Genomic DNA, 22,609 nt, shown 5'->3' with positions numbered 1-22,609 from the left:
TTATTATTTTTGTCATAAATTCGTTCGCCGCTTGGTGTTCCAAAAATGTTATTTTAAATATATTATCTTTAAATGTTATTAAAAGTAAAGAAAATTTAATCTGAATTATTTTTCATGGTTTTTATACGATATATAATTAATTATGTAAATAATTACAATGATATAACTTATATAAATATAACTATATAAACTATATGTTATGTTATTTATATAACTATATAAATAACGTATATCTGAAGAGTTATTTCGAGAAACGATATATGTGTTTTCAAGAAGTTTCCGAAATCAATCTTGATTTTGAACTTCCTGATTTAAACTTTCTTTTGCAGAGTCGAAACTGTACAAGCTTTATTTTTAATGTAGAATAAGGAAACGCCCAGAGAAAGAATTGTAGAATACTTTTAGTAGAAAATAACAGAAGTTAATAAAAATGATTTTGGACGCTCATTTCTCGAATATCGGAGTAAATAAATAATATTTATGTACAGTACCTCATTCAATGCACATTTAGGTAGATATAAAGCATTAAGAAGAACAAGTATAACTTTTTTTCAAATTTATTAAATAGAAAACAAATACGAGAGAAAGATTACATTTGTAATGAATTAAATTAATGTTAAATTATATTATTAATGATGAAAGAGATATTTACAGAATCGTTTTTAACCATTTTTAATTTTCGGTGATCTTTTGCAATTTTGTAATACGGCATATATATTTATTTATGTAAAAACGGCGATAAATGGGTTATTGTTCTGAACCTTGTTTGCATGTTCCAATAAGGGAATATTTCCTCTATTTTTATTTTATGCGAGAAATACTTGTGGAGTCTTGCAGAGAATATTTCCTCTATTTTTATTTTGTGCGAAAAATACTCGTGGAGTCTCATTTATTCCTTGGAAGTGTACAAAGAATTTATATATTATCGTTTTACAGGAATAAATTTTAAATACGAAAGTCTTCGATTTCTTTAAATTCGAAACTTTTCAGCGCATCTTTCCAGTTGTAAAACGTTTCTTGAGATATCTACGTAAGAACTTTCTCGTATCTAAGTAAGAACGTTTTCGTATTTAAGAAAATTATTTTAGAGGTTCGTAAATTGTAAAATTAGTGAGATTCGTGGATTATAAAAATAGCGAGAAACTAAGTTGATTTATAATTTAATAAACGTTTTATTATTTATATAATTTAATAAGATTTATAGATTGATTGATTTTATAGATTGATTTATAATTTAATAAACGTTTTATTATTTCAATTTTATGTTTTATTATAAGTTGTTTCCATCTATGATAATACGATGTGATAATAATATAAATAACGACAGGTTTTTGCAAAATATTTTATTTATTGTAAGTACTGTATATCACATTTGTTCCTACATATGTAAATAACTCGACTTAAAAATTCTGATATACTTTCGTTTTTTAATTTGTCAAATTACTGCACAATCTTTTTGCCCGAATTGCGTGATATTTTTAATATTTAGATTAAACAATTATTCTTTGATGTGTCTCTATAAATACCTCATGACTTTTCAAATTCGATTTCCTCGAAAGTGAGGCCTCGAAGATATTCTATATCAAATCTTTTTATTTATTTCTCGGTGTAAAATCAAATTCTTTAATTACGGATGTATAATGATGGATAAACATATGTATATGAAGATTCTGGTATATATATGATACACATGGTATAAAGATATGGAGATATAATATAACACAATACAAAGATACAAAGACATGATATAACAGAATATAAAGATATAAATATATAATATAAGATGTATACATAATAAGATACATAAAGTATAAAAATATAATATAAAGAAATATAAAAAAACATAGAATATAATATAAAGATATAAATATATATGAAACAAGATTATAATGTAAAGATATAAAGATATATGAAATATAAGAATATAATATAAAGAAATATAAAGATATGAAGATATATATATAAAATAGTATAATATAATACAAAAACGATAGCTTTTTACATGTATTCAAACCAAGGATCGATTTTAACAGATTCTTTCCGTTTTTTTAAAAAAATTCTGTTCTGGGCTTATATATTTCAGTATTTTTGTGGAATTTTTATAGAAAGAAGCGTTACACTTACTGTTAGAAAGACTTTTGAACAGTGTTCTCATGGAACACAGAATATCTTAGAATCTATATAATAGAAGTTCCATGGTAACAAGTTACTTTAAAACATTTAATTAAAAATCCATTTTTATATTCGTTAAATAACATTAATTAATATGAGTATTTGCTACGAATATCGAGAACATTTTATTGTTAATATTTATGAACAAATTATCTATTCCTTTGACAGAAAAAATTCTTATTTTTATATTTTTCACAAGTTTTGTTCTGTCTGAAACTTTTAAGAATTTATTTATTATATTTATACTAAGATATTTAACTATTAATATTTAATTATATATTACTTTAACTATTTAGAAACATTAACACTTTAACTATTTATAAACATTAATTATAATGAATTATAATAAAGTCCAGAGTATTATATATAATATAATATATAATGAATATCTATATATATATATTACATTTATTATATTTATTATACTAAGAATTTATTTATCGGAACTTGTAACGTAAGATTTTTCAGAAAAACATTTACGATTCATGTTTCAAGCAGAACAAATAATTAAAAGTTTCGCAATTTTGTCGATCCGTGGTTTAAACTTTTTTCAAAACGTTAGACGTTTCGATTCGACCTGACCTTGATCGGTCGAATTTACATATCTGCAAATCTGTTTTTCTTAGCGTTTTTTGGGACAATGCCCGATAACGATTTTCGTGTTTTGCTTGGAACGACTTTTGAATTGATTGGCTAATACCCGCTGACCAAAATCGTATAAAACGCAGGAAATTCAGACTCGCCGGCAGTGTGTTAAACTAGGCATCAAACACGTCAGTATTAATCAGTTAATCATATTCACAATTAAACTCTGTTAGACGATATAAAATTTTCCAGTCTCTGATTTCTCAGACAGTATATCATCAATAATGCTGAACGTTACTTTTGAACTAATCAGTGCCACTTTCAGTATCTTCAGTCAGTCTCTAACTGTTCGACAGCCAACGAGGACAGGTACGATAAAATATTTCACTTGTGGATAATTTGTATCATTGTTGAAATTTGAGTTGAGGATCAAGTTATAATAACGGTTAATAATTAATTTCAGAAGCACTCGTCAATGTTAGAAATTGGGATTAGGATTTGTGTTGAAAGGCTCATTACAAGTCAGCCAATCAGACCAGGATAAGACTGTTGATAGAATAAAAAAAGAAAAATGTTGTTTAATAGAAATATGAAAAAAAACGCGAGCAAGCTTCTATTTTCTTAATAATTACATTTAGCACAGAAATTTCTTAGACGAGAAATTAATTAGACAATCATACTTCCGTTGGGAAAATTATATGAATTACAAAAGAGCTATTTTGACAGCAACGTTAGCATTGGTTTGAAAAAGACTCGGTACTTAAAAATGAAAAAGAAAGTAACAATTATTTGCTGATCTTGTGTTTCGTTTTGAAAGTACACGATGCTGAGAAATTTATTTTTAGCATGAAGATCCGTAAAAAATTAATTTTAGGTTTGTTACAATATATTGGTTCAAAGCTACTTTTCATGTAACAAATAACTCGCGACACTTTGTACACTTTGTACCAGTATCGTGATCTAGAAGGAAAATATAAAATTTTCGTATGGCAAATGATCAATTATTAATACAATTGCAAAACCTCCAGTATTACATGAGGACATTTGAAATACCACTTTTTTCATATGTAAAGACAGAAAATCTAGTAGAATTTATGTGTGAATTAAGAAACAAATAAAATGCACAACAATTGTGTCAATCAAGCTCTACCGATGTGCCCCCCAATGTAATATTTGTTTATGAATATTATGGTGCCAGCAAATATTAAGAGTAGGAAATATGATTGAAACGACGTCAAACGGTATGTATCGGATCGAATTAACGATAAACGTTGTTACCTTAATATTTTTTTATATAATTAATAATCTTTTCTTTTACACAGACATTATAGCCGACTATTAAACAAAGTATGAAAATGAGACGAAATATGGCTAAGATGATTGCCTTGATTGCTTGTAAATACAACTACAGTAATTACTAAGAAAAATCCAACAACTCACATGGAAAAACTTTTAATCTCGAATAATGATGTTTATATTGTGAATATGATTAACACTTAAACGGCTGATTGCCCGCGGAGATTTTGCACACAATTAAATAAGTACGTACGGTGTTGGTCGCTTAAGTATTAATACTGATTACGTCACAGATAGGAACTTTGATACAGAGTTTAACACACTGCCCGCGAGTCTGAATTTCCAGCGTTTTATACGATTCTTCTATACGAGATAGCCAATCAGTTCAAAAGTCTTTCTACGCAAACAAGAAAAACGGACGGCCGAGCGTTGTTAAAAAAAAAAAAAAGAAAAAAAAAAGACACGAGGGAGAAACAGACTCGCGGGTGTGCGTCAAAGTTGCAAAATCGTCGAAATTAATTTAGTTTAATGAAAAATATTATAGGTAAATTTCTAGTTTAGCGGCTTTCCCCGAAATTTTTTCTCGTTTCCTTTCTTCTTCTGATCTTTATCGTGTTATCATTTACATTTTATCGAAAGGTAGAGTCGGGTGAAGCCGTTGAAACAGAAATTTATCGAATCGTTCATTTGAAATGCGTCAAATTTGTAATCGGACAAGTTGGAAAACGAAAGTATAATTATTTATGGAAGTTATGTATACAACAATAACGGTAACACAATAAAAAAGAAAAAGAATGTTTTATTAAAAGAATGTTTTACGACCTGGCTTTTAAAACCTGTTGTGTCATTTTTAATTGTACTATAGTCAGTTATTTAAACAGCAATGGACAGAAATAATTTATCTCGTAAGGGATTGAAGTTTAAAAAAAAAAATGTTCGTGCAAAAGTTTGTTCGATATAAAGGAGCATGTTATGTATTGATGCTAATAGTACTTTCTTAAGTGAAGGAAATTCCAAGATCAATTATTTTTAAATGGAATCGTTTAAATTTATGTGGTATTAATAGCATTTTATGGAAATTTTGTGGAAATTTCAACGTCGAGTTGATCTTTTTTTTAAATCATTTAAATTCTCCGTTAAATGGAGCCACAAACAATATTAATCTGTAAGAAAAATAACATATTTACGTCGACAAATTTTATAAAGCTCATCGTACGAAAGACAGACAAGACATAAACGCAGGAATACGCTGCTCGTATTCCTTTTATATGACAAGCTTCATAAAATTGAAACGAAAACATCACCTAAATGGTTTTCCGATACAAATAGGTTAATACCTTTTTATATGGTTCTATTTAAAAAAAAAAAAATCAATGGAGATCACCTCGACCACTCCACTTGCAAAAATACCAGATAACGTGTCCCGGACAATTTTCTTTTTTTTTTCTTTTTTTAATAATTACATTTTAATAATAAAATTGTTTTCTAAATTATTTTAACAATTTCAATTCCTTACTCCTACATTTCCATTTTGCGAGAGTTAAATAGATTAGCCTGTACGTATATTGCCATAATTTGTAGCGAAGGATCCACATCTTGCACACGTGCAATTTATTCAACACGTGTCGCTGGAATTGTTGGTTGGTCACGGCCGAGGACGAAACTTTTGTGCTATTACCGCGAAAATCGACCGTCCATGGAATTCATAATAGCAGCTTCGCTTCAACTTCCGTGTAGAAATGTTTTATCAGCTGCATGTTTGGTCATTACACACAATAGAAATGTTGATCTTTGCTCTTCTTCTAAGTAATTGGCAATCATGTGCTTGTTTAATATTAAATGAAGCGATATCGATTTCCAACGAGCGGAAGTGACATCCCCGCGTGTCTTAAATCTGATTTCCACCGTGGTAAATAAATTATCTGCACAAATACATTTGTCGGCTTTGTTTTTTGATCCTTAACTCTTTCAGTTTCGCGTGGGTTGTGCAAGCTGGGTCAGATAAAGTTTATGTCAAATCATTTTCTCACAAGTCGGAGAATTCTGCCGGAATATGCCCGTTTAATCCTTTCTCTCTCATTTTAAAACGTAAAACCTTCCGACAGTTGACGTATGGTGTTTCGACAGTTTGTTTCTGTTTCTTTTTTTTTTTTTTTTTTGTCAAAGATGATTTTCATAGTACGTAACACGGGTGGGAAAGTGAGGATATTTTTATTCTTGAGAATTGTAAAAATTCAAAGACATCACCGAAGACATTTAAAAAAAATTGTTCGTGATTAGATCCATTTTTAAAAATGGACCCCTTAAAATTTGCCATAATATATTATTATAATATAATATAATATAATATAATATAATATAATATAATATAATATAATATAATATAATATAATATAATATAATATAATACAATATAACATAATACAATATAATATAATATAATATAATACAATACAATATAATACAGTATAATATAATATAATACAATATAATACAATACAATACAGTATAATACAATATAATATAATATAATACAATATAATACAATATAATACAATATAATATAATATAATATAATTATTATATTATATTATACTATAATATATTATAATATATTTACCATAATATTTCTTTCCTTTGAATATCAAAGTCAGATGACAAAAATTTGGAAACTCCTAATATTTTGCTGTCCGTTCGATACTTCTTACGAACAGCATGTGAATAATTTAACTTAATTTTTCTACATTTCGTACGTTCGTAATCGAAATTGGCATTTCTCTTTGCAATTATCTCGGAATTTTTTAAAATCGATATTTTTCGCACCAATGTCGGAGAAGAAAGGAACGCATTAATTAAATCGTTTAATGAGAAATTGAAAAAGCGCGACTGAAAGAGTTCTTGGAGTCGATATCGATGCTTCATTATGTTTTCCGATTTCCAGACTTTATTGTTTCTTTTTCTTTTTTATTAATATTCTGCATGGTTCTTAGTTAAAAGCTGATTGGAATTTCTTATAATCAGCGGCGATTTTGTGAAAATTTAATCGACTGAAAATTATCCGACTGAATCGAATTCCTTTCTATTTTATTCGCTCGCTGTCTACATCTCTTTGTTTTAACACCGCCGTTTAAAACGTTATCGTCGTTGAATTAACTCGACGAGATACAGTATTGGAAAATAGTTTTTAAATGATTTTCAACGTTGCTTTTTATAACAGCTAAATATACTCAGCTAACGACGACTAAATATATTTTTAGGCAATCATTTTATATAACTGTTATCCTGTGACAGCGTTTGTGAGAGAAAATTTTTGTCGAAAAGTTGTACTTCGATGGATAATTGACTTTAATCTAAAAAAGAAAAGAATGTGTGAAATTGACTCTTAAGCGTACTTTCTGTTTTAATTTAATGGAGTTGGAGTTTATATCAAATTGGTAAATGGAAATAAAATTTATTTTCGTCATTAGGAACATAGGGAAATATAAAAAAATGTAGGTATAAATCTTCAAATAAACGATATCAACATATAATATTAATTAGTTATTATTAATTGTATATAATGATCTCAATAGTTCGCTTAAATTGAAATACGTTTAACAGTTTTAAGTTGTTATATGTAGATAAAAGGGCGAGAATTGCATTTTCATTGCTACCATAGCGTGATCCTGTACCTCTGGATCGGTTACCAAAGAAAGTTGCTGTAAAATCTATCTAGACTTTGATTTTTAGATCAATCGTTGCATCGTATTCTACTCATCGAAGGAAACAAAAGTCTACGAAAAAATCATCGACTGTTTATAAAAAACCTGTTTATAAAAAAATTTGCATGTATATAATATGTGTATTTCTGTTCTTTAAATTACTGTCTGCAAAGAACATCTTTCTTGTGAAAGAAATGATTAATATTCAAATAGTAGATCGTTCATTAATCATAAGTGCACCATTTAATAAAAAATATGATTAAATTAAGAAATAAATGATTCTTTTAATATTTCAAGTATTGTATATTATTCTCAATTTTATATTATACTTGAAATATTCCTATTTACAATTGCATAACATTTAATATGTTCATATCGTAAGTTTTTTTATTCAATTGGATAATTGTCCACTCGGCTTTCTATAATACATACTTTTAATATCCTCAAAAACGAAATTCAATAAAATCAAGAGATAAACGAATTTATTACACAACCTACTGAACAGTACTATAAATTCCACATTTTAAATTCTAATAAGTCTTTTTATTTTAATGAAAAATATCAAATAATCATGTCGTGGCTGATTGAGAATTGCTGTCATAGATTACAGAGGATTAATTTGTTATGTAGCTAAAATAAAGAGACAAGCAGTATACTCGTGAAACAGAGTATGCATCTGCTGCAAAGCTAAGTTAACATGATTGGATTTTGATCCATCATTTTATTCCGTATTATTGATTTGGATATTTATAATTTCTTTATTTAAAAAAAAAAAAAGAAAAAGAAATGGAATGTGTAAGAAATTAAATTCAAAATTTAATCTCCTTTTGTTTTTGTTTCAATGATAACAAACATTGGCAAAAAATATAACCGTTAGAACTGTTTACACAATCACTGAGCAACTAAACAAACGTTTCACTTCAAAACAAACTTCAAAAAAAAAAACAACAATTTTATATACAGTGCGCAATATTTTTCAAACGGATTTCTTCATTTTATTCATTTTTTATTTCATCTGGTCGTCTCTAAATATTCCAAAATTTACGAATAATTTACATATTTAAATTTACGAATAGTCTCGCAGTCTTTTTAAATGACTTTTGTAGTTATTTTTTAAATATTCTTCCGTATGGGGAAATAATAAATAATACAATATACTATATAAATAATATACTAATAATGTAATATAATATAATATAATATAATGTAATAAAATGTAATATAATATAATATAATATAATGTAATATAATATAATATAATGTAATAAAATGTAATATAATATAATATAATGTAATATAATGTAATATAATATAATGTAATAAAATGTAATATAATATAATATAATACAATATACTATATAAATAATATACTAATAATATAATGTAATGTAATGTAATGTAATGTAATGTAATGTAATATAATGTAATACAATATAATATAATATAATATTATATATTAATAATATAATATACTCAGTAAAAATCCAGTTAATATTCAAATATCACAATGATGCCGCTGATGAAGTAACCAAAATCTTGGTTCTTAAACTAACTAAATTTACGCTAATGAAATCCTTCCCTTTTTTTTCCGTTTCAGCCGATATTTTCGACGAGGTTGGCGATCAAATAAAATCGATTCCTGGTTTGCGCGCCAAATGTCTCGGTGGTGGTAGAATAGAGCACGACCCCGACGAGAAGACCATCAAAGTGTACGGATACTCTCAGGTAAATCCGCATGATTAATGAGTCCTAACGAACTTCGCTGGCTTACTAACTCTCGATTCATTTGCATCCTATTAATTTAACACCTGTTACCATTCTACCTTCCACCGTCATTCCCATTGACACTTGTTCCCTACGCTCGTTTAAACTTTGCCCCCGTCATTTAATAATGCAATTACGTTTAAATCCTGAGGAGTCAAACGCGCAGTGGATGAAAGTTTTATTATATCAATGTGATGAAAATTTGATGAAATTTTATCAAGAAGGAAAATTTTCCCATTAAAAGTCAAGCTTAAGGGCAGATCGGAATTAGATGAAAGGTAAATCCGTAAACGCTGGTGGATAAAATCGAATTTCGCCTGAGATTGTGCTTGCCGGGCAAACTCACAGTGTGTACCGATGATCATTCACCGGTTTTCCCGATTTTAAACAGCAAAAATTGGTAAACGAAATTATTCTGCTTTCAAAATTATGATGGAGTAAAGGTACGACGTTGCATAAAACTTTACTGTATCGGAACAAGTTAGAACCAACCGTGATGTACGATCGAATGCGATTTGTTGGGAGCGGTGAATGATTTTTTTCGAATATGAACGAAAAAAACCTTAAGGGAGAATAATTTTAATGTTGCTTGGGGTATCGTATCATTTTTCTTTTTTATTTATCACGTATCAGAGTCGAGAGCACTATAAAAATTGATTTATTTACGTTGCCTGTGTATCTCGTGGAAAATTCATAAACAGAGAAAATTCGTATAATTAATACGAAATAATTCCTTGATAAAAGAAACGAAAAAACGTGTGGCGTAACGTCGGATTTATTTGCAGGGTTTCGGAAAGGCAGATCACGAAGTGTCTGTTTCTCTATTGAGAACGCAGTATCCCGATTATACTATCACTTTCTCCGACGATGGATATTAATGGAGAGGACGAAGAACGTTCCATCGTGCATAACGAGAAATGCAAATGGATTAAATGTATAATTTAATAAAGAGTGTGTGCGAGTTCTATCCTCGTTGCCTTGATTTCCTATTGAACAGAAACACGAGCTAACGCGGTTTAATTATATATCAAGTAACTGTTAATTAACGCTAACAATTTGCTTGAATACCGGCGGTATAAATTTATCGATGTAACGAATTTTAACTAACAAACGAGTTTAATTAATTTATTCATCGAGTGTGTGTATTTTCGTAATTAAATTAATTTCATCAAGTGTCTTGCTAAAGTATTTATTTAAAAAATATCAATCATATGCCCCGATTGTGGATAAACTAAACTCCTTCAGTTGATAAAATGCTAATTTACCGTGAGAAAATAACTTGATCGATAAAGTAAGCACCTGTAGTAAGCACAGTTGGTAATTTATTCACGATAACGTTATTATTAGTCAATGATAACATCATTGACTCTTACAATTAGTCAATGATATGACCACAATAAACCAGACATCTAATGCTTTTTCGTCTCCCATTTGGTGGTCACCTGACCACCATACTATTTTCGTATCACAACCTACCATATCGATTTAGGTTTTGTACCGCAACGCTACTAGTAACAGGAACTAAAATCAGAAAATATGAAAAATGTTACATCAAAAATTATTGATTGAATTAAAGTGAGCGCTTTTTTTATTTGATAATTATTCTTAAGACAGAGACAACCAACTTAATTTTGGACTATAATATAATTATTTGATATTTGAGATATTCATATATTTCGTCTGCCTCTTCTGTGTGTGGACACAAAGTATTTCTTTCATAAGATAATGCAGATCACTGTTTGATGCTTTTGATTATCGACCTAATCTACGATGAAGCATTTGACAAGTACTTACTAGATGGCTGTATTTGGAAGATTTCATAAAGGCGCGTATTATTTAAATCTATTCTGTGTTCTTCGAAAGAGTTTAATAATACAAATATAAAACTAATTTTTATATGAATGTTCCTGAATTCGAATTCAAAATTCTGTCCTCAAGTTTATTTAAGGAATTATAGTATTATAAATCGTTGAACTCTTAACATCAGTTGTAACTGTTCCCATGACGCAATTGAAATAAATCAAGTTGATTTTGACTTTTTGTCAAAAGAATGATTTTCCGACGACTTTTACTATTGCAATTTGTGCTAAACTGATACGACGAAACTGACTAATACTTGCCCGAAATATTTTTTTTACATATAAACGCATAATTTTTCACGTCCATTGCAAACACATTCATTCGAGCAACGATCCTGTTTTTTTCGTTTTTATTATTTCGCTGCATATTTTCACATGACCTAAGGAAACAAATGCAAGACTTCACTTGGTAACCAGACCCGTTAGTCGCCATAATTTGGACATGTCGGACGCCCGATGAAGGCGTTAAAAAAATTTCCAGTAATACATCAACAGGATTAACAATGTTTTCCCGGGCCACCAAGTCCATTGTGAAAACCATCGGGCAGCGAAAATATCACGCTGGTGAAGAGAACATCAAGGTATATAACAATAAATGTTTGAGCGTACATAACACAGATCTATGACGCACTTGTGTCAAGGTCACTTTTTCAATTCGATGATTTGCAGTTTAAAAAGTGAAAAATAATTTTTCATGTTAGCTGGCGGCGATTGGAGGCGTAGGGGAAATAGGACGATCTCTCTCGCAAATGTTAAAACGAACCTCGAAGCTCGACGTACTTGTGCTGTATGACGTGGCGGCGTTGAACAAACGATTTTCGACACCGATCAAATTGAACTATTTTAGCAACGGTGAAACCACGAATCTCTCGGTAAAATTCGCAGATTGTTTCTGCTTTTATCTTTCAGTATCACGCACTAGTGAAGTTCTTTTAACAGAATTCGCGGATGCTGACGATGCTGGAGAAATCGAGATCGAGTAAGGGTGACACTCGCAGCGAAAATGTTCAATTACCATTCTGCTCGAATCGTGCGCCAAAGCTGAACCAGGTAATTCCAACATTTTCCATCAATATCTTTTGCAGAAGTAAATGACAGATTTGTTGTATCGTGCAAAAGAATGCAACTGAGAAATTCGTCGAAAGTCTGTGTCAACCGCCTATCGCCGAAGAATGTGCCACGAATCAATTTTCAAAACCAATGATGAAATTCCAGGTAAGAATCTTTATTTTATCGTGAAATTAATTGTCGAATAACACGGCGGTGACTGGGTCAGATTTGACTCGATAATATATTTATTTTTCTACGTATAATATAATATAATATAATATAATATAATATAATATTAATTATGATATAATAATATAATATAATATTAATTATAATATAATAATATAATATAATATTAATTATAATATTATAATATAATAATATAATATTAATATAATATTAATTATAATATTAATTATAATATTATAATATAATATAATATAATATAAATTATAATATAATAATATAATATAATATTAATTATAATATTATAATATAATATAATATAATATAAATTATAATATAATAATATAATATAATATAATATTAATTATAATATTATTATATAATATAATATAATACTAATTATAATATAATAATATAATATAATATTATATTAACATTATACATTATATAATATTAACATAATATTACATCTTTTTATATATTTTCTATATTATATTGAACGTGTTTCAACTTCTTGAGTTATTCTAGACTGTTGTTAGCGAAATTTTTAAAACGATTTGTCCGTCTCTGACGAGACCTCTTCAAACATAGTCGATTATTATACACTTTATTGATACAACATTGCACTGAGATGACCTCAAGTCACCACCGAGAGTTAAACGAATTTCTATCGAAGAGATCTTCACATCTTCATGTTCGATACTCAAAATAACGAGTTTCGCGTTGTGAACTGGTCTGATGTAAACGGAATGGCGCGTCTCGTCGACTTGTAACTACGATCGATGGCGACCATAGGATGAGGAGGAGGTTAGGGATGAGAAGCTGACGAGGCGGCGCTAAAACATTTCAATTGCGTTGACGGAGTTTCACGGTGCTAACACATCGAATTAACAAACGACCGACTGATACGATATTTTTCTTTTCTTTTCTTTTTTTTTTTAAGACGAAAGAAGAATGTCGATCAGAGTTCTGTTACGCGACAGGAGGTTGGTTGAGGAGCAGGTGTAACTCGTAAGAAAGAATAGGAAGTATCGGGATTGCTTTTGCCCCGAATCGTTGCGCGACATTCGGATCACGTGCGTGCGTCTCCTGGAAAATGCACGACGATGGACAGGGCATTGAACACGTTAAACTTGCCAAATAAAAATCATTCGCTGCTCGACCGTCACATTACAATTATTTACTACACGACGAAAGCGTTAAGCTTTTAACAGTGTAGTTCAAAACGAAGGAAAAAAACGCAGACGAGCATTTAAAAAAAATATACAAAATAATTTCTGCCATGTAAATATCCATTGAAATTGGAGGGAACAATTTAGTCATTGCAGTGTAATTATTATGACGTTATAATATATTATGGTATAATTATTATGATAATTATTATTATAATATAATTATTACGATATTACAACTAAATTGTTCCATGGACTGAAAATTTTGATAAGAAAGATATGTTTGTACGGCACACTGATTGTTTTCTGAATTCTATAATATACGCAGATAGTAATATAAAATTTCACAATTTCATTCAATTTAATCAATTTATTCGATCCTAATGTTTATTTTTTTTTTTTTTTTAAATATGTATATTTTGTGTTTGATACCAGAAACGCAGAAGATATTCAGGACAGATATAATTAATATACTTAGTATAAATAAGTATAGGTAAAAGTCAGTACATTCACTTCAAAATTGGAAAAAATTAAATAACCATACGAAAGATATAGAAATCTGATGCTCTGTACAAGAAAAAAGATTCATCAAATATTGTAATTCTATTAAAAATAAATCTCCCTAGCAGTTTCCCATCCAATCTTCAATTCTCTTCAGTGAAAAATGAAGTTTTTTTTAACAATTTCGAGAACAAGTGTATTTTGTATGAGAAACATACTATAAAATGCTGATGCATTAATTTCAATATAACTTAGAACGTTGGAATTCTATTAAAAATAAATACACCGACAATTTTTAAAGGGAGCACTGTACTTCACGTACAAAGAGAGTACAAAATACTGTTTTTCCCGTAGAAAATGCTGGGATTCCATTAAAAAGAACTATATAGTCGCAATAACTTTAAGTACGCAAAAGTGTGCTTTGTAATGCTATAATACTACCGATATTCTGTCGTAAAGTAGCTGTCAAAGAGTTAAACGCCATCTTCTATCCTCTCCTCGAAAACGAAAAAAGAACGAAAGAAAGAAAGAAACAACGTGAAGAATCAACCACCTTGAAATCGTCTCTCCGTCTGTTCTCAGGGGGACCATCACGCGTCCGCTAGAGATCTGCAGGGTCCTCGAGTTCTCGCCGAAATGGGGCCCGCTTCGTACCGAGGGATGCACGGTGGTCGCATCATTACCGAGATTTATAAACGGTTCCCCGATTTCGCGAACCACCTGAACAAGCCTCGTTCTAGCAACGACGACGTCGCGGCCACGCGGCGCTGGTACTCGAACGTCGTCCAAAGTCGTCAATTAGGCCAGCAGGCAGCGCCGATCGATTTCGAGCTCGAGGAAGCTTCCTCGAGAAACGCGACGACGACGAAGAAAACGGACCGAAAGAACCGTTCGAGGAAGAAGGATGCGAAACAAATGAAGATAATGTTGTCGGAGCAAACGGCGAGTAGGAAATTGCTGAGAGGGATTACCGAGAATCGAGCGCGGAAATCCGACAGAATGCAGAGGAGGACAGAAGCGAGAAAATCGGCGACTAAAATCGAAGAGCGATCGCGTGACACGGCCAAGTCGAAGAACTGGACGATTCCAGCCGCGTTGTCGGACAAGAAGCCAAAGATGCTGTACGGCCTGGTTCGACAGAGACGCAAACCTCTCGCGAGCTTCTTCCGCCGATTCTTCGACGGCGGCGAACCGGCGGACGATTGTTGCAGCAGCAGGATCGACAGGCTGAGTTCTGTCGCGAACGAGAAGATACTCGAGAAGTCAGATATACAGAAGAGATGGAACGTCTCGACTTCGGTGAGCGATTTGCCGGAGGAAGTTACGAGTACGGATAACGCGAGACCTCTGGAACAAACGGAGAGCTCGATGACGGTCGAACGATCGGAGGAAAGTTGCGAGGTGAACGAGGATAGAACGAGTCACAGCGAGTCGGAGAACGAGACGAGGGAAAAAGCGCGAAAGATGTCGTCGGATATCGCCTTGTTTCTGGAGAACCTGAAGCTCAACAGACGAAGATCGCGGTCTGCGTCGAGTTTAACCTCGTACAACCTCGAGTCGCTGTTCGCCGACGTGGAACCGACGATTCCAATTTCGAACCAGCCCTGTCTTCCCGCTTCTCCTTTCGTCCTCTTCTTCTCGTCCAGCGACAGCGGCTGCAAGCCCACGATAAAAGACAAAATACTGCGGAGAGTGTGCGGCAAGACGAAGGAGAGAAGGGAGGATGAAATTTGCAAATGGAGGGAATGCGAGACGGAGGAGGCGAGCAAGAGCTGCGGCAAGAAGAGAGAGGAGACGCCGTGTGGGAAACGGGAAGAGAAGAAACAGCCAAAATGCGGCGAGTCTGACGGTGATCCGTGTAAACCGTACAGGTCGGAGGAGAGGCACGGACCGACGTGCAAGAAGTACGAGGAAGAGCCAATGACGTACGATCCCTGCGACAAGTTCTGGGACGACAGCGTCCACGGGCCACGGTGCAAGAAGCCATCGAAGAAGAAGAAGGCCGACACGCGCTGCCAGAGAAAGAAGAGCTGCGAGACGAAGGCGAAGAAGAAGTCGGAGAAATGTGAGAAAAGCAGGTGTGACCAGGATGTTCTCAGGATGACTCTCGTCGAAGATATACTCCTCGTTCGCCCGGGAAAATGAACGCGGATGGATAGATGACGTTGATTCAAAATTCGATTGACTGTAAGAGCGTGAATCGTGGAGGAAAAAGTCTTCTCAACTTCTGTGTTTACAGTGAGATAATTATTAGAAATTTATTAAACTTTGTGAATTAATTTCGTGTGACGTCTCGGGGAGGGGGGCAATAGAATGAAAATTTTATGTACACATGTTTCGCCGTGAATAAACTTAATTCTTTTCGAAGCTCACGTGTAGTTCGTTTCTATCTCATCGACGCGCGTCTGTCTTCTATACAGGGTGAGTCTCGTCACGTGACGATATCGAATATAATTATAAAATATTTGTTGTACGAAACAATTATAGATAGAAGTTGCATGGCTTCCGGGGGGGAGGGACATGTAGTATTGCAATTAGTTTTGTGATTTTGCTTTTTTTTTATCAAGATATGAAGGTCAACTTCAATTTTTTAAATGGAATAATTAATATTTCTTCCCGAATTCGGATAAAGAAGTAATACATAAAAGAGTATATTAAACAAAATAGAGTCTAAAGTACACAGTTGCTGAGATATTAGCAGAAATATTTTTTTACATTGTATTAGGAAAGTAACTATGTATTTTAGATTTTATTTGGTGTATATAATATTATTTTATGTAGAATTCAACGCTTTATCCGAATTCGGGACGAGATATTAACTATTCCATTTAAAAAATTGAGAGTGACCTTCATATCCTGATAAAAAAAGCAAAATAGCATAAAACAGATTGTAGTCTACTATACGTCTCCCTGGAAGCCATCAAACTTCTATCTGAAACATTTTCTCGTACGAAAAATATTTTATGAGTTATTCGATCGTCGTCACGTTACGAGACTCACCCTGTATAAACTGTTGAAAGAAATCCATTTGTGTGTTTTAATTTCAATTGCAGCTGCAGGCTACGCCAGACACACTGGCCAGACACCACCGGCGTGATAACGTAATCGAAGTAAGTTCCGCAAACGGGAAAAGCAGGGGAAGCAATTTTTTTTTATCCATTACGTTACCAGTTCCATCGTCTCTCGAAATCGGTCGCGAGCACTCGATAACGATGATCGAGCAGCGCGTGAAACTCGCCGCTATGGCTCCACCTCCCTTCTGCCTCTTCCTCATCTCCAAATTTGACCGTGAAAATTAAAAAAAGAAAAGAAAAAATTTAAAAAAAAACATACGAAAAGAGATCAAAGAAAATGTCGGATCTCTCCCTGCAGAGGACGAGCACCGATTCGCTCGGCGTCGAGGAATCGATCGCGCTAGCCTCGGACCGAAGGTACAGGGACCCTTTGTCGATCGCCAATCACGCCACGAAGAACCAAATCCCTGACGATCTCGCCGAGCTGTATCGCGGCACCGTCTACTTCAATTACGACAGGATCCGCAACGACGACTATTTCCCCCAAGGCGAGGAGTACGAGGATGAAATCGGCTTGGACTATGGTCAAATGCCACGAGAAGTTTTCAAAGACGAACACACGGATTCGTGACCGCTCGATGTCGTTTAAGAATCACTTTCAGTCGAGTTCGTCAAAAAAAAAAAAAAAAAAAAAAAAAAAAGATCCATCGTCGGTTTCCTGATTTAATCGTCAAAAACTTGTATTTCCTGCGTATGTTAGAAGACGATCGTCGGAAAACCTTCGTTTTCGACCTCGCGGACTTCGCCTTGCGATCGTGACGTACGTAGCCATCTCCTTCACGAAAACGATCGTTCGTTAAACCGGCGGGGGCGAATGGGGGAGGTGGGCCAGAGGCAAGACGTTAGCAACGAGCAATCGGAGGAGAAAACGAGAGATTTTTAGAAAACGAAACGCAATGTGATATGTATCCAGGAACTAGGGAGAGAGAGGCAGCTACGATTCGGCGAGCCGGACTGTAGCGCGGAGTCGCCTGATTGGGGAGAAAGGAGCCCATGCCATCCGCCAAAGGGCCCCTGTGAACCCATGGGTCCGCCGGGCTATCCACCGAAACCGAAGCGAAAGAAGAAGCAGTTCTGCGTTAAATGCCCAGCGAAGAAACCGTGCAAAACGAACAAATGTTAGAGGCATCGCGCGGTATCGCGCGCGCGTCGAGAGACAGAGGGTACGTGGAGGATAGCGGTGGACTAAAACGATATATCCCCTATCGATCAAAATCTCTGTTGTCTGCGTCGTAGGCCAAGTTAAAGAACGATTTGAACGCAACGTTCCTGAGATCTGTCCTCGAGCTCTCCACCGCGATGTTCGGCAACTCTCGCGCCAGGAGTCAGCGTTCCTTGGGATCGTCCCTTTTCAACGCGAGGAACTTCAGCATCGCGCCCGTTCTGCCGAAGGAGTCCAAGAACATCGTCGGTTTGTCGAAAGAGTTGACGAGGTGTTTGTGGCAAGAGCAAGCGAGGTTCTTTCGAAACGACTCTATCTTATTGAGCAAATCACGCTGGAGGAAGCCATCGTCGGACTGCTCCTCCAAGTCAGCTCCCGACTGTACGAAACAGACTCGACCGAGAGGGCAACGACAGAAACCTGACGTTCCGTCTGCCGCAGCGTGTCCACAGCCTCCGACAGCCAGTCCACCGCCTTGCTCCACGTCCTCCGTAAAACCCAAGGAATGTCCTCCAGTGAAAATATGCTATCGAAAGTGTCCTCCGCCTCCGATACCACCGAAGCCACCGAAATGTTCCAAGATCCCCGCTCTATCGCCACCCCCATTGCCGCCCAAGTGTGCGCCATCCTGCCCGCCACCTCCTCCATCACCTCTACCCAAATGTCCAACGCCGTGTGAACCTTGCCCTTGCCCTCCTCCCTGTCCTCCGTCGTTCTGTCCACCTCCACCCCCGTGTCCACCCTGTCCACCGCTTCCTTGTCCATCTCCCTCTTCACCCGGAATCTGTCCGCCTTGTCCAGAGTGTCCCAAATCTCCTCCTTGTCCACCGCCGCGACCATGTTGCCCTTGCCCTTGTCCGAAACCGTGTCCACCTTGCCAAGAACTTGAGCCTTCCTGTCCCAAGGACGTTCGATCCTGTCCGAAAAATTCCGGCACACCGGCGAGCAAGGGTCTGAAGAAGAGGAAGATGTCCACGTATCGCGTGATGTCAAAATTCGTTAGACGGCCCGTGAGAGTTGGTTGCAGGGAGTTTCACGCGTGCACGGCGTTGTTCAACAAGGATGGGAAATCGAGTGCAGCCGGCTGCAAAGATATGGGTGACATTTGCGGGAATGAGAAGACTGGCGAACAGAGGAATCTTGAGAACAAAGAGGAGAAGAAGAAGAAGAAGAAGAAGAAGACGAAGGACGTGTGCGCTGGCAGGGAGCCAGTGAAACTGCAGAAGAAGAAAAAGAAGAAGGGGGAGGAATCGAAGAAGGACGAATGCGTGTATAAGTGCATTCGGAGGGGAAAGTGCGAGCAACCAGTTACCACCAAACCGCCCAAGATGGAGTACAAACCGATCGTTTGCGCACCGCCGAAATTTCCCCCGGCTGCGCCCTGTCCGGAGATCCCCGATGCGGTGTACGAGACAGACTTGTCCCCCAGTGAGACTCCAAGTATCAGAACGAAAGAAAAGAAGCAGATCTGTGTTCCGCCACCGGTGCCAAAACCACCGACAGAGCCGGTAGTTCTCTGTCCTTGCCCGACACCGGCGAAAATGCACCCCGGACCTTGCCCTTGCTACAACACGAAGAAACCATCGAAGACACTATCGAAATCGACGATGCGACCGTGTCCGCGCAAGCCATATATCTGTCCTAGAAAGGCGGTAAAACTTTGCGTACTGGAGGATGTGAGCTGCAAGAAACGCAAAACCTGCGACCCGGAGAGGAGAAAGAAGAAGGACGAGTAGCGGAGGTAAGTGCTTTTGCACTACGCAATTTTTTAAAATTGCGAAATTTAGAAATATTTAGAAATATTTTTTTTTAAATTGTGGAAATTTAGAAATATTTTTTTTAAAATTGCGAAATTCAGAAATATTTAAATTTAGAAATATTTTTAAAATATTTAAAATTAGAAATATTTAAATTTAAAAATATTTTTAAAATATTTAAAATTAGAAATATTTAAATTTAGAAATATTTTTTTTTTTTAATTGGGAAATTTAGAAATATTTATTCTTGTTTGTTGTGTACATGTGGGATTGAAAAATGGTTAAATTTTCAGTTATAAATTGTCGATCTTTGAGTTGTTGTTATCTCGTGAAAAATAATCACCGAGTATTGAATTATAGCTAGAGAATTATAACTCTTATGTTGCAATCTTACGTGCAAAGCATCTAATTTCATCTCATTTGTCATATTTATTTTCTTTGAAAATTGTACACTGGATTGGTCATGAAATGTTGTTTCTTTAAAATTTGAATATGACAAGATACGTAATACTGTCTATTAAATTTCATTCAACATCGACTATTAATCATTACGGGGAAAAAAATTTGCTATGAAATCATAAATTTAAATTTATTCTGAATTTTATTTATTTATTCTGAAATAAACTTTGAATCATTTACATTTACAATTAAAATCTCCTCAATGGTTATTATAATTCAATTTACATTCAGCAAACTTTCTGTCTTACCCAAACAATTTTTCAATCGATGAATTGTGTAGTGATAAATTAGTAAAGGCAAGCAACAAATTTATTATTTGTCTTGCCCATTTTGTTTTACTTAAATATACTTAAAGCTGAGAAAATATTATAATTTTGGAACAAAAAAATTCTCGACGTGTGACACGTTATTCCAAGAGGTTAAACCTGGAATACCCAGTATAATACTTTTAATCCTTCAACATCTAGATGAAGAGAATGCCCAGACAATCACCGAGAAGACAAATGGGATCACAGTATCTCACGGGGTCTATCATACATTGATTTCCCGGATCGATGGTCGTCAACGATATTTTCAGTCGCTCCGTTCGTTGTCTATCGCTTCGAGGATCAATCGAGCATCGATCGAAATTTCCATTTTCATTTTCTTTCTCGTCTCGCCACCGCTCGAAAGATTCGAACGAAACGAGAAGACGAACGGGCAGACTTGTTCGTGTGTGTTCTTTGTCGCGTGCTCGACGTGTCGCGCGTGTCTTTCGTCTTAAATTCATTCGTCGTGCTGTCGAGTCTCGTCACGTACGAGCCCGACAATCGGGAGGAAGGTGAAAAGCCATCGCGAAACGTCTCGAAAATTCTTCGCCCCTTTCGTAACCTTTCTGGGCAGGGTCGAGCTTCTCGGCTCGAAACGACGAAACGAGCCTCGTCGTCCACGCGACACTCGACACACACACTCGTTCGGTTTTTCTAAGAGAAGTCCAAGTCTAAAATTTCGAATAGACCTCGTGGCGTAAGAACTGTGAGATGAAGGAAAACGGGACACGGGAGTGAGATTAGGCTCGGGAAAACGCAGCAATAGAAATAACACTTGTAACCTCTTCGAAATTCCACGCATCTCAATCGCGAGGCGAAAGTTCCGCTATTGTCACAGAAAAAAATTGTCGAATGATTCAATGAATAAATAAATCTGCAATAAATTGCAACGATTAGTTTTATTTGGATAAGTATATTAAGGATCTTTTTTTTTTTAACAAGCTTAATAAAATTTAGACCCTTCGCTTGGACTAAATTGGTAAATTAATAAATAATTTAGACTAAATTAGTGAATAATTTAGAACCTCCGTTTAGACTAAACTAGTGTTTTTGTATTCGTATCGTTTATTACACTAAACTGAACTAAACGAAATTATTCATCCTCATTCATTATGCTAACACTATTAATGTAACAAATTAGTGTTAATGTGATAACTGAACGAGAAGAAACAAACGAATTCATACTCATGTTGCGCTAAATTTAATTAAACCAAAGTCATTCTTGGGGATGATTTTTATGGATTCATGAAAAATTTGAATGAAAAGAAATTTATATAATGCATGCAGTATGCAAAAATATATGAAATATGAAATATCCGAAATCAAATGTTTATTATGATATTTCATGGAAGAAACAAGTTTCTATTTAGGTTTCATTCTTTTAATTATATTGTTATCTCTGAAGAATTAAAGATGCATAAATATCCACAGTCAGTAAGTGAGAATGAATTTGATTTAATTCAATTTAACGCAGTAAACGATGAAATGAACTCGTTTGTTTGTTCTGAACGAATTATAATAAAATCAATTCACTGAAATTATTAATTTTTGAAAATTGAACTA

General features: G+C 34.3%; 2 protein-coding genes across 2 annotated transcripts; both read left to right on the top strand.

The window, feature by feature from the left end:
- The first annotated feature begins 9,299 nt into the window (after nucleotides 1-9,299).
- On the top strand, nucleotides 9,300-10,481 carry LOC122538095 (sex-regulated protein janus-A-like). Its single transcript, XM_043671859.1, has 2 exons — nucleotides 9,300-9,479; nucleotides 10,304-10,481. Exons 1-2 carry the CDS (start codon nucleotides 9,321-9,323, stop codon nucleotides 10,394-10,396), a joined length of 252 nt encoding a protein of 83 aa, XP_043527794.1. The 5' UTR covers nucleotides 9,300-9,320; the 3' UTR covers nucleotides 10,397-10,481.
- Nucleotides 10,482-11,725: 1,244 nt separating this feature from the next.
- On the top strand, nucleotides 11,726-21,755 carry LOC122538094. The gene is made up of 9 exons (XM_043671858.1): nucleotides 11,726-11,958; nucleotides 12,079-12,249; nucleotides 12,317-12,427; nucleotides 12,497-12,592; nucleotides 17,340-17,574; nucleotides 17,705-17,901; nucleotides 18,274-18,438; nucleotides 18,597-20,263; nucleotides 21,206-21,755. The coding sequence occupies exons 1-8, from the start codon at nucleotides 11,881-11,883 to the stop codon at nucleotides 20,256-20,258; spliced, it is 2,715 nt and encodes a 904-aa protein (XP_043527793.1). The 5' UTR covers nucleotides 11,726-11,880; the 3' UTR covers nucleotides 20,259-20,263; nucleotides 21,206-21,755.
- Nucleotides 21,756-22,609: the final 854 nt, after the last annotated feature.

This window comes from Frieseomelitta varia, unplaced genomic scaffold (genome assembly GCF_011392965.1).
Source record: "Frieseomelitta varia isolate USP_RPSP 00005682 unplaced genomic scaffold, Fvar_1.2 scaffold_961, whole genome shotgun sequence".
In the NCBI taxonomy this organism is placed as follows: domain Eukaryota; kingdom Metazoa; phylum Arthropoda; class Insecta; order Hymenoptera; family Apidae; genus Frieseomelitta; species Frieseomelitta varia.
Note: the sequence above shows the minus strand (reverse complement) of the source record. Positions and strands in the feature narration are given on the sequence as shown.